The sequence below is a fragment of the Littorina saxatilis genome, linkage group LG7 (genome assembly GCF_037325665.1).
Source record: "Littorina saxatilis isolate snail1 linkage group LG7, US_GU_Lsax_2.0, whole genome shotgun sequence".
In the NCBI taxonomy this organism is placed as follows: domain Eukaryota; kingdom Metazoa; phylum Mollusca; class Gastropoda; order Littorinimorpha; family Littorinidae; genus Littorina; species Littorina saxatilis.
The window spans coordinates 53,508,554-53,521,578 of NC_090251.1; the positions used below are offsets into that span (position 1 = coordinate 53,508,554).

General features: G+C 40.4%; 2 protein-coding genes across 2 annotated transcripts in view; one reads left to right on the forward strand and one right to left on the reverse strand.

Annotated features, from left to right (window-relative positions):
* LOC138970235 (kinesin heavy chain-like) overlaps nt 1–1,775 on the reverse strand; it is a 73,916-nt gene extending 72,141 nt beyond the window's left edge. Inside the window, exon 1 of the mRNA XM_070342731.1 lies at nt 1,704–1,775. The gene's annotated coding sequence lies outside the window, so the exon portion shown is untranslated. The remainder of the gene's footprint in view (nt 1–1,703) is intronic.
* Nucleotides 1,776–2,025: 250 nt separating this feature from the next.
* On the forward strand, nt 2,026–6,355 carry LOC138971806 (archaemetzincin-2-like). Its single transcript, XM_070344629.1, has 4 exons — nt 2,026–2,734; nt 3,905–4,026; nt 4,863–5,011; nt 5,764–6,355. Exons 1-4 carry the CDS (start codon nt 2,163–2,165, stop codon nt 6,046–6,048), a joined length of 1,128 nt encoding a protein of 375 aa, XP_070200730.1. The 5' UTR covers nt 2,026–2,162; the 3' UTR covers nt 6,049–6,355.
* The last annotated feature ends 6,670 nt before the right edge of the window (nt 6,356–13,025 follow it).

Consider the following 13,025-nt stretch of genomic DNA (forward strand, 5'->3'; position numbering starts at 1 on the left):
AAAAGCCCATTTAGCCAGACATGGAATCCCTGATAAGATCATCTCTGATAACGGTCCGCCGTATAGCTCAGACAAATACAGAGATTTCGCTGAGGCTTGGGAATTCGAACACATAACCAGTTCGCCATATTATCCGCAATCCAACGGAAAGGCAGAAAATGCGGTCAAACAAGCAAAAACTCTGATCATGAAAGCTGTAGAAAGCAAAACAGATCCGTACTTGGCTCTACTAGAGTTAAGGAACATACCATCGGAGGTGATGAAAACCTCTCCAGTGCAAAGACTGTTCAGCAGAAGAACCAAAACCAGAATTCCTACAGCCAAAACTCTGCTAAAACCGCAGACGTGCACAAACGTGACTGGCAATCTGATCAAAAGAAAAGAAAAACAGACAAAGTGCTATAACAAAGGTACAGCAGAACTAGAAACCCTACAGCCAGGTCAAACCGTGAGGGTGAAGTTGGGCAAAACTTGGACAAAAGCAAAAGTAGAGCAACAGGTAGATGTCAGGTCTTACAAACTGCACACAGAAAATGGTAAAGCATACAGACGCAACAGGCGTCAAATCAGAACAACTGGAGAAACACTGACCAACACTGGTCCAAGGGAGACAATCACTCGAAAAACAGACCTTGATAGGCAGAGACAGCTAAATGACCAAGCAGTGAAAAACTACAGAGCAGTAGCTGATAGTCAGACTCAGGTGACCAAAGTCAGTACTCCTGTGAGTGCGACAAACACACCTGAAACTAAAACACCTGTGAAGATTCAGCCAAATGAAAAGAAAACTGAACGCATCAAAGTCAAGTTCATGAAGTCACAAACCGCAGGTAAAACAGACACAGGTCAAAGTCAAACCACTTCTCGTGGACGTCAGGTTAAACCACCAGCTTACCTGAATGACTATGTCAAAACCTAAAGACTGAAGACTGTAGGAGACAGTTCAGTATTTGTTGTTTGTGTGTTTTGTTTGAAGAGAAAAGATAGACAGTGAAGAAAGTAAACATTTGGTGGTATTGTTTATGTCCCGCGTTGTGAGTGAATGTGATAAATTTAATTCAAGGCGTTGAATTATTGTCCAGTAAAGTTTCATTGTCCAGAGAGAGAATGTGTTGTTATTATTGGAGTTGTGAAATGATGCTCTAGTCAAGATGTCCAGTCAGTGTGAATGTGAGAAATTAATCTAGGCGTAAAAATAATCTCAGCCTATTGGACTATGGTGAGAATGAGAATTTTATGTGCAGAGAATTCATTTTCCCGTGAAGTTTGGACAGTAAAAGTCTTTGGACTTGTTTATGTAAAGAAAAGGGGATGTGTCGATATTGCTATCATGTGATCGTCACATGATACATATTAATAGACTGTGAACTACGTCACTATTATGTGTGTGAATGTACGCGCGAGACATGCGCAGTGTTGTACGATGTTACCGCCAAGATGGCCTAGAAGCCAAACAATAAAGTGAAGCCATTATCTCTTCAACTGTTACTGCAGTGTCCGTTTCTGTACATGGAACCCGGAGCGAATGCGTCCATAAACATTCAACTAACACAAACACAAAACGATACAGTCACAAGCTTTAAAGTTCACAACAAAAATGCTAGTGAGCAGAATCTCACTTTAAAAGTATCCTGAAAATGTCACAAATATATAATTTAAAATTGAGTACAGTAGACACCAAAATCAGTGTTTAGGGAACTTACTTTTAATCGAAACAAGATTCACATGCTGAATGGCCATCAACCATAGTTTACAGTCGCCATCTTGTTTCCAACAGTCCCATCATGCAGTTTTCTAGTAGAATAACCTCCCTTGTTTTTTTTTCTCGGATAAAATTTCATCTCAAAACTATACATCTTCTGTTGAAAACAGGTCTTTTCTTTTATCAAAATAAACACATTTCACAAAAATGTTTATACGGCTAAATATTTAACAAGCAAATGTTATGGCTTATTCTAAGATTCGTGACTTTTAGGGCTCTAGCAGAACATCTCAAGAACGATCACTCTCAACCTGTAACGCACTTCCTGTCCGGATGTTTTGTTTCCACAACCTAAGTTTGTTTGTGCGACTGGGAACACAATCGCATCATCCGAAAGCCATTCTGTCCACTGTAATATATTATTCAGCTTTATTTCCTGCCTTGTGAAGCTTTTTTATGAATGATGGGAGCCTCAGGCAGTTCTGAACAGGGCAGAGATGAACAGCAAAATTCTGCGCAGTGCGGACCAGCTGATCCGAACTTTCGTTTTCTTATGGGAAAGGTGAAAAATCTTGGTCCCGCTGCACAACGAATTTTTGATCTCGGAAAACTTTACCTGACACCCGACGACGCGGAGAAAGTGCAGAAGGACAAAACTGATTTCGAGCACCTCTTTCCTGCAGCTGATGAATCACATTTAAGTGCTGAAAAGGAAAAAGAAGCGTTTCAGCTTTTCAGGCCTCTAAAGAAATCCACAGCCATACACCAAGGGCAAACGTATGTCCAGTGGAAAGTGGGGTACGAGTACCAGTCTGCATACCTTCTGTGTCTGCACAAGCGGAACATCATTTATATCCAGCCAATTGACGACTTTCCTGACTTCGTGAGAGATTTCCGATTCCAGAGAGGAATGATCCGCGTTGGTCTTTTTGAACTAATACAAGGCTTTGCACAAATCTACTTCAGCGGGCTGGATGTCATGGTTTTACCAGGAATCCAGTTGGAAAATCAAGGATGGGAAATAGCCTCCAGGTAAAGAGCTAGAAAAAAAAAGAAGAGCAGGAAGATTTGAGAAAGGATTTGGTTAGCAATTGGGGTTAATGAATGTGACAAGTACCGTATCAGACAATTCACAAGATTTGACTGAAATCTTCATTTATTGAAGATGGTAGGACATGTAATTATATATCTGAGAGCAGTTCTGATGAAACAAGTAATATTTTCGTCGCAGATGCCGATATGATTATCCAAACATTAATTCTCCGATCTTTCCCACACATTATTAAACATCACTTCAATGTTGCCAGCCAAACAAAACTTTATGTGATGGGACTCGACATGATATGATCAGGAATGGCATTATGGCCACTGGTTCATTTTCATGCTATTCCCATCCCACAAGGGACTTGAAAATCAATAGGCGGGTCCATGGTGCGGAACTGTGGGGGCAAAGTTCTTTAAATGGGGGAGTGTGACAGGGAGACAACTGCATCACCCTTCACCGCAAACTCTGCAGAGTTGTCTGCCGACAAAGAGCATTGGCTATAAATAGTAGCTGGAAATTTCTTCTACATCGCTGGCTATAGACACCTGTCAATTGTAGAGTTCTGTTTGTGATCGAGTCTGGCTGCTGCTGTCTCCTTGTATTAATGTATGCTCCTTGGAACCTTTGCATACCCATAGCAGTTTTTGTAGGGCGAGAAAATTAGCTTTAAAATCGCAAACATGTTTGACTGGCTTTGCCTCCAAAGTGTATTTCTTGTTGTTCGTGCACTCGGTTACACATGTCAATTTTGTCATCGCACATTCAGTTCAGAGCTCTTTCCCTTTCTGCAAGTCTCATTTAGCAGCATTCCATGTGTTTTCCTTAGACTAGCATTCAAGTTTAACACTAAATCACAGTGAAATGGATGCTCATAGTACTTATTTTAAGTTCATGATGGCTTTCTTTTCTCAACAACACTTCATCTGTTTGCTGTACAGTGGAACCCCCCTTGTAAGACCTCTAAAAATCTGAGAAAATCAGGTCTTAAAAAGGAGGGAGTCTTATAATGGGGTAAATTTACAAAGGCTATGGACAGAAAGTATGAGAAAAGATGGTCTTAAAAAGGAGAGAGTCTTAAATTGGGGGGTCTTAAAAGGGGGTTCCACTGTAATCTTAAACAAACTGTGATGTCCATATTGTAATTGAAATGTGTGCAGATATCACCAAGTGACGGGAAAGAAGCAGTACCTTGTGAATGATTTCTTCCCCCGACTGCAGCAGATTCTTCCATCTAATGGCGTCTGTATCCTGGGTTTTGTCTGGACTGATCTTTTTCCAGGTAATACTAAATTGGATCTTCTTCTTCTTCTGCGTTCGTGGGCTGAAACTCCCACGTACACTCGTGTTTTTGCACGAGTGGAATTTTACGTGTATGACCGTTTTTACCCCGCCATTAAGGCAGCCATACGCTTCTTTCGGAGGAAACTAAATTGGATCATAATGTACTGGATGGTGATTGAGAGAAAAAAAGGGCAGCTACATGTAGTAGACATGATGAAAAAGTACACTGTACATACTACATTAATTCACAACTGTGCGTGTCTGTCTGTCTGCCTCTGATAGAGAAAGAGAGACTTTCTGTCTGTGTGTGTCAGAGTTGTGTCAATATTTGTGTGTTTTTACACCCCGGTATAGGGGTGTGTATAGGTTTCACTGGATGTGTTTGTGTGTTTGTTTGTGTGTTTGTTTGTGTGTTTGTGTTCGCATATAGATCTCAAGAATGAACGGACCGATCGTCACCAAACTTCGTGAACAGGTTCTATACATTCCTGAGACGGTCCTTACAAAAATTGGGACCAGTCAAACACACGGTTAGGGAGTTATTGCTGGATTAAGATTCTACAAGGATTTATACAGAAACATATTCATGGTCAAAGGGAAATAACCTTCTCAGTTGGTGGCAGTGAGAATGGGTGCAGTGAGAATGGTTATTTCCCTTTGACCAACGGGGGTGTTTTTCCTATCGGAGGAATATCTTGTTGTTTTAGATTTCATAAGAAAATGAGAAGGAAGATTTTTTTTTTTTCAACATTTCTTTAAAAATAAAATGTTATTACATGCAATAATGGGCTTGAGAAAATTTACTTTACTACAGATTGCCAGCTTGTTTTACAGAAAACTACAACTTTGTACTTGGTGAGGCGTCTCCCAAGCACAAGTCCGGAATCTTCAGCTTTGGACGTTTTCCACCCAGTCAGTTTGATGCCGACCACACCCAAGACCTGACTGAGATCACAGGAGATGTCGTCTGGAAACTTTTAAAGGTTTGTAGCTGTGCAAGCTTCAATGTTGATTGGAGAATACAACAAATAAGGAATACTGCATCATTAATACAGTAGAGCAGGTTTTAGGATCAATGTTTTAAGATCACCCTCCCCTCCCTCCTCTGACTCAATTTTTTTTAAAGATTTTTTTGTTCATAGTGTCAGAAAATGTACCTCCATTTTAAGACTGACCCTACCATTTACAGTAGTACCTCCATTTTAAGACTGACCCTACCATTTACAGTAGTACCTCCATTTTAAGACTGACCCTACCATTTACAGTAGTACCTCCATTTTAAGACTGACCCTACCATTTACAGTAGTACCTCCATTTTAAGACTGACCCTACCATTTACAGTAGTACCTCCATTTTAAGACTGACCCTACCATTTACAGTAGTACCTCCATTTTAAGACTGACCCTACCATTTACAGTAGTACCTCCATTTTAAGACTGACCCTACCATTTACAGTAGTACCTCCATTTTAAGACTGACCCTACCATTTACAGGAGTACCTGACTATATTGTGTTTTTCTCACTTTTAAAGGTGCTATTATTCACAAACAAATCATTTATAGATTTGTTTGCTGCTGCGAACGTTGAGCCTTTAAGATAAGATTAGATGTCATTTTAAGTTTAGTTCCTCTTAACCACTGCGGCAAATTCCTGCGATTTCCATTGACTACCTCACAGTACCGTCAACAAAAATAAAAACTGCTCTTCTAATGCCTGTCATTTTCACTTTTACCAGGTGGTGAGTCATGAGGCGTGTCACCTGTTTGGACTGAACCACTGCGAATATTTCCACTGCGCCATGAACGAGAGCGGCTCTGTGGGGGAAGCCATGTCTCAGCCGCTCTTCCTCTGCCCCGTCTGTCTGCGCAAACTACACCAGGTGTGCGGCTTCCAGGTCCTCGAGAGGTACCAGGAGATGCTGAGTTTTCTCAAAGACATCCAGGATCAGCTGCCGTGCGAGTCGACAGCCAGTGCCATCAAGTGGTTGGAGGAATGCTTGACATTTCTGCAGTCTAAGTGATCTTGATCCAGTACTGAACATTTCTGCAGTCGAAGTGATCTGATTAAGTGAGTGACATTTCTGCAGTCGTCATCGTCGTCGCAGTCAAAATGATCTTGATATAGTGATTGAAATTTCTTCAGTCTAAATGATCTTGATCTTGTGCTTGACATTTTTGAAGTCAAAATTGACAGGCGCAGTGGCCTAGTGGATAAGACGCCGGCCTCCTAAGCGGAAGGTCGTGGGTTCGAATCCCGGCCGCGCCTGGTGGGTTAAGGGTGGAGATTTTTCCGATCTTCCGGGTCAACGTATGTGCAGACCTGCTAGTGCCTTAGGCCAAAAAAAAAAAAAAGGTCTGTTTACGGTAACATAGGTAAAAAAAATAGGGTCGGTAGGGCGGGAATGTTTTTTTTGTTTTTTTTGTTTTTTTTTTCCAAAAAACCATATTTTTACGTTATTTTGCAAAAAACCCCAAAAGAATTGTGTTTTTTTTGGGTTTTTTCCCCAAATGCCAAAAAAAAGTCTAGGGTCGCGCGAAAAAAATAGGGTCGGTCGGGTTACCGTAAACAGACCTATTTTTTTTTTTGGCCTTATCCCCCTTCATGTGTACACACTAGCACAGGACCAAGAGCTCACGAACAAGATCCTGTAATCCATGTCAGAGTTTGTTGGGTTATAGAAACACCAAAATACCAAGCATGCATCCCCCAAAAGCAGCGTATGGCTGCCTCAATGGTGGGGTAATAACGGTGATGCATGTAAAATTCCACTCGTGCAAAAAACACGAGTGCAATAGGGAGTTTCAGCCCGTGAACGCAGAAGAAGAAGAAGTCAAAATGATCTTGATTAGCACTTGACATTTCTGCAGTCTAAGTAATCTTGATCTAGTGATTGACATTTCTACAGCCTGTGCCATCAAGTCGTTGGAGAAATGCTTGACAATTCTTCAGTGTAAATGACCTTGATCTAGTACTGAACATTTCTGCATTCAAAGTGATCTTGATCTTACGCTTGACATTTTTGCAGTTTAACACTATTGTGACTAGCACTGCCACGGCGTTTACGTCCTGCCTGCCCAAGCTTGCCACCAAGAAACTTCCCAAAAATCAGTAACTGTAAAGAAATCTGTCTAGCAAGCTTGAATTAAGTCCAATCACCACCAAATTTTGTGTACTAATTCAAAAATGGATGCCCAGTTCAGTCGTGCTGTTTATAAGTTTGTCACGCGATTTGTTTTAGCAAAGGGAGGTGAAAGGGGGATAATTTGTGTTTTTTAACGTTTTTTTGTGTGTGTTTTATTTTCTACTGCTTTTTTTAAAAGTTATTTTTGAGTCACTTGAGAAAAAGTGACTCTATGTAATCGGTCAGTGTTAGTCTGTCCGGCCGGCCGGCCGGCCGTCCGTAGACACCACCTTAACGTTGGACTTTTCTCGGAAACTATCAAAGCGATCGGGCTCATATTTTGTTTAGTCGTGACCTCCAATGACCTCTACACTTTAACGATGGTTTCGTTGACCTTTGACCTTTTTCAAGGTCAGCGTCAAAGGAAAAATTAGACATTTTATATCTTTGACAAAGTTCATCGGGTGTGATTGAAACTTTGTAGGATTATTCTTTACATCAAAGTATTTACATCTGTAGCCTTTTACGAACGTTATCAGAAAAACAAGGGAGATAACTAGCCTTTTCTGTTCGGCAACACACAACTTAACGTTGGGCTTTTCTCGGAAACTATAAAAGTGACCGGGCTCAAATTTTATGTGAACGTGACTCCCAGTGACCTCTACACTTTGACGTCTGCTTTGGTGACCTTTGACCTTTTTCAAGGTCACAGGTATGTCTTGAAGGAAAAAAATTGAAATATCATATCTCTGAAACTATTCATCGGATTTGATTCAAACTTTATAGGATTATTCTTTACATCAAATTATTTACATCTGTAGCTTTTTACAAACGTTATCGGAAACACAGGGGAGATAACTAGCCTTTCCTGTTCGTCAACACACAACTTAACGTTGGGCTTTTCTCGTAAACTATAAAAGTGACACAGCTCTAAGAGTAACAAATGTTAGTGTGTCTACTGTTAATATGATTGCTTCGAAAAAAAATTAATGATGCTAGTTTATGTGAATTAAGTTATTGATGGGGTTTGTTTATGTGAGATTAATGAGAGTATTTTTAATGCCAAGGTAAATATTTTGTTGCTCGATCCATGCAATCTCATTCTTCAGGTATGCATTGTGTTGTGAATAGCAATTTCTTCCTGTCCATCTGATGCCTCATATAATATTCAGAACTGCGAAAGTGACTCGATTGAGCGTTTGCTCTTCTTGTTTAACAGAAAGTATTATAAATAATGTTATAACCAAACAAGGTGTAAAACCTATGAATTAGCTGAAATATTGTTAACATTGTACACAGAAATACGGAGACAGTACAAAGAAAAAAACAAGCAAATCACGCATTCACTCACAGTCACAGCATCCTGACTCAAATGAAACAAAACTGTAACACTCACCAAATGATGTCTAGGTAATCCATATTGAATATAAGTCACATTTTCACAACAAAGTACCAACTGTACACCTATGAACAATTCCAAAGGGATTTGAAGGCTCCAGCCATCCATTGTTATCAGTGCTGCCACGCCCCCATAGCTCTTGCACGATTCCGAGATACATGTTCGTCTAGCAGTATCACCGCCTACCACGTGTAGTTTGCCGACTCGTACTAGCAACAATGGGACTGTTTCTTCCTCACTTTCACTGCTTGTATCGCTTTCGTGAGGCGAAAACGATACGTCCGAATCATGCTCTACGGGATCCTCTAGGTCCAACATCCGGAGAATCTCCTCCCGAGACAAGGCTCGCCTTTGATTCATTTTTTTTCTCAAAAACGCACACAAATCAGGCGAATTTGCAAATGGCAGAAGGGGACGCCAAGTGTATCAAGGGAAACAACTCAATTTATTTGCAAGCTTCAAAAACCGGGAAGCAATCACGAGTCGTGTACCCTCTATGGCTGGTACTGAAAAATGCGCGTCCCGTCCATGGGCGTGTCAGCGCTGGTACTGATTTATCAGTGTCCCGTCGCGAAAGTGTTAAGTGATCTTGATCAAGTGGTTAGACGAACGCTACACATACTGCAGTTGAAATGATCTTGGAAACTGCACAGATTTGCCTGAGATTTCAGTGTTTGGCAGCCGTGAGAGCTACCACACATTAGTTCAGTTTGATCAAATTAACCTTATTCTCATACACACACTGACATGCACGCACACACACACACACACACACACACACACACCACTTTATTATCTCACACTTGATGTATCCATGGTGTTACCCTGGTCTGATCATTGAGATGTCTGAGGGAGTCTGCAACACTCAAAGGCACATTCCTTTCAGTGAATACACTTCCACTCCATCTCAGTCAGATTTGGCCATGCTTTTACAGTGAAAAGAACATCCCTCACACTATCAATCAATATCCTTGCTGCGTCCTGAGCAGAGTGTGAATTTTTAGATTTTTTCTCTAATTGCTGCTGGTATGTGTCAGGTAAAAAGTTCATTCATCAAAACAAAAACAAAACCAAAAAAATGCTGAATACGCACAGAAAGCCTCCTGACGTACAATTTTTCTAATACTATGGCACTGATGATAAGTATTGTTTAACGCCCTCACGGTAAAACCATTAGGGGCATGTTCCCAGGTTTGACCCCGACTTTAGATTGTAAAAAAAAAACAAGTCGCGTAAGGCGAAAATACAATATTTAGTCAAGTAGCTGTCGAACTCACAGAATGAAACTGAACGCAATGCAATTTTTCAGCAAGACCGTATACTCATAGCATCGTCAGTCCACCGTTCAGGCAGTGAAATTGACAAGAAGAGCGGTTTAGTAGTTGCGCTGAGAAGGATAGCACGCTTTTCTATACCTCTCTTCGTTTTAACTTTCTGAGCGTGTTTTTAATCCAAACATATCATATCTATATGTTTTTGGAATCAGGAACCGACAAGGAATAAGATGAAAGTGTTTTTAAATTGATTTGGAAAATTTAATTTTGATAATAATTTTTATATTTTTAATTTTCAGAGCTTGTTTTTAATTCAAATATAACATATGTATATGTTTTTGGAATCAGAAAATAATGGAGAATAAGATAAACGTAAATTTGGATCGTTTTATAATTTTTTATTTTTTTTTACAATTTTCAGATTTTTAATGACCAAAGTCATTAATTAATTTTTAAGCCACCAAGCTGAAATGCAATACATGTACCGAAGTCCGGGCTTCGTCGAAGATTACTTGACCAAAATTTCAACCAATTTGGTTGAAAAATGAGGGCGTGACAGTGCCGCCTCAACTTTCACGAAAAGCCGGATATGACGTCATCAAAGACATTTATCAAAAAGACGGGCGCTGTGGCGTGGTGGTAAGACGTCGGCCTCTTAATCGGAAGGTCGAGGGTTCGAATCCCGGTCGCGGCCGCCTGGTGGGTTAAGTGTGGAGATTTTTCCGATCTCCCAGGTCAACTTATGTGCAGACCTGCTAGTGGCTTATCCCCCTTCGTGTGTACACGCAAGCACAAGACCAAGCGCGCACGAAAAAGATCCTGTAATCCATGTCAGAGTTCGGTGGGTTATAGAAACACGAAAATACCCAGCATGCTTCCTCCGAAAGCGGCGTATGGCTGCCTAAATGGCGGGGTAAAAACGGTCATACACGTAAAATTCCACTCGTGCAAAAACACGAGTGTACGTGGGAGTTTCAGCCCACGAACGCAGAAGAAGAAGAAGAATTTATCAAAAAAATGAAAAAAACGTCTGAGGATATCATACCCAGGAACTCTCATGTCAAATTTCATAAAGATCGGTCCAGTAGTTTAGTCTGAATCGCTCTACACACACACACAGACACACAGACACACATACACCACGACCCTCGTCTCGATTCCCCCTCTACGTTAAAACATTTAGTCAAAACTTGACTAAATGTAAAAAGAAATGATTACTTTGACTTCGAGGGAAACAGACACAGTTTGTAATTGTATTTTTATGTTACAAGTACAAAATCTTACTACATTTTGCTACAGCTGTTGTTTTACAGGCAGGCAGGGTGTGCCGAAGAAAATTTTCAATTTGTATGTAATATTTTAATGGACAATAAAGTGCTGTTATTGTTATTGTTATTATTATTGTTTTTTGATGGTTGCGGTTGGCCTTCTTTTTAGAGCTTGCATGCACGGATGTGCGCAAATGCACACACACACACCATGGCACACACACACACACACACACACACACACACACACACTCTGCACGGAAACAAATCTTGTACAAAAGAGGTCACAATCCCTGGTCCTTTGTTTCTTTTATATCACTTGAATGACACTTGCTGTGTAGCCTATAAATGCTGTATACGGTTGTAAATTTACCTATTTGCAAATGAAAAGCCAACCACAATGTAAGAATATCTCCCTGTGTGTGTGTGCGTGCGTGTGTGTGTGTATGAATAAGACTAGAATGAATACCCGCTTCGCCGGCTTCGCCGGGAAGAAGTACTTAGAGCCGTACGCCGGCTTCGCCGGGTCCGAACAATGGACCCGCCAAGCTTAGGTCCCTCCCAGATTCGTGGAATGGGAACAGCACGAAAATGATTCAGTGGCCATAATGCCATATCGAGTCCCATCCTTGTCGACGAATGTAACCGTGTTAATCACCTTTGGAGGCGAACTCCACTCAAACAGGACTGAGCAAGTTATGGCTTCTCAAAGGAAGGCCAGTACATAAATTACGTTAAAATTAATATTAAAAGTCCTACGGTTTTGAGCCATTATACACAAAAGCCGCCAGACCACATCACAAACAGAACTGAAGAATGCACAGGTGTTGCTCATATAGAGACACACACACACACACACACACACACAAAAACACAGAGAAGCCGTATCTATAGAGAGATAGATGACAGTGTATTTTTCGCGTGGCTATAAATTGATTCGACCTTTGCACTTTTACAGTGAGGATAATTTACGGGTCCAATTTACGTTCTGTAGAGAAAGGGAGAATGTACGTTCTGGCTCACCGATTCCGACAGACCCTAAATATTAACGCAAAATAGGCTTCTGGACTAAACTTTTACTAAAATGAAACATGCGACAAAATCAGAAAAATACTGCATAAATCCATACAAAAAAAATACAGTAAAGTAAGGTTGTTTTGAACCAATTCCGGGTCTGTCGGAATCAGTAACCCAGAACGTACATTCTCCCTTTCTCTTATACAACATTCTTAAGCTCAATACGCTCTCTCATTTACAAACTTTACTTCATGTGTTCTTTCACTGTTAGAATTATATCTGATACATGCAATGTGACTGTCTAAACGAATAGTTAACTCTTTACAAGTGATTCTATTTTTACTTTTTCTTCCCGTCCTATTTGAATCCCCTTTTTTAAAAACTGCTTTTTCAGATCTTCTATATCGAGTGGCTTGTTATATTCAGCTCGTGTTTTTGTTTGAATACTTGCTTTCTTACTTTTGTAGTCATCAAAGTCTGTTTGTATCTGTTTGAATTCTTCGTCAGAAACTTTTGAATCTTCAAGTGCTTTACTGATAGACAGTTTTAGGCTAGACAATTTTGATGATGCAAGAGTGGAAATGGATTCGTGTTTTTCAAGCTTTTTCACAATTTTTTTCATTATAGCTGATGCTATAAATGATAAACCACCAACTGCTGCTGCGACACCACCTAGGATTAGAGAAACTGGAGTCCCTACTCCGGTAGCTAACAGAATTGTTCCCGTTACACCTGCAGCTGATGCAAGGATAGTAGAACCAGTGCTGGCATTAGAAAGGCTGTTGTAAGTTGTTGAGTACTTACGTCTAGCGCGAGAATATTTTTCTAATTCATCTTCTAGTTGTTTTTGTATATTACTAATGTGTGCCAGTCTGAATTGTTGACTTTCTGCTGCACTTTCATCAATATTAGGATAAA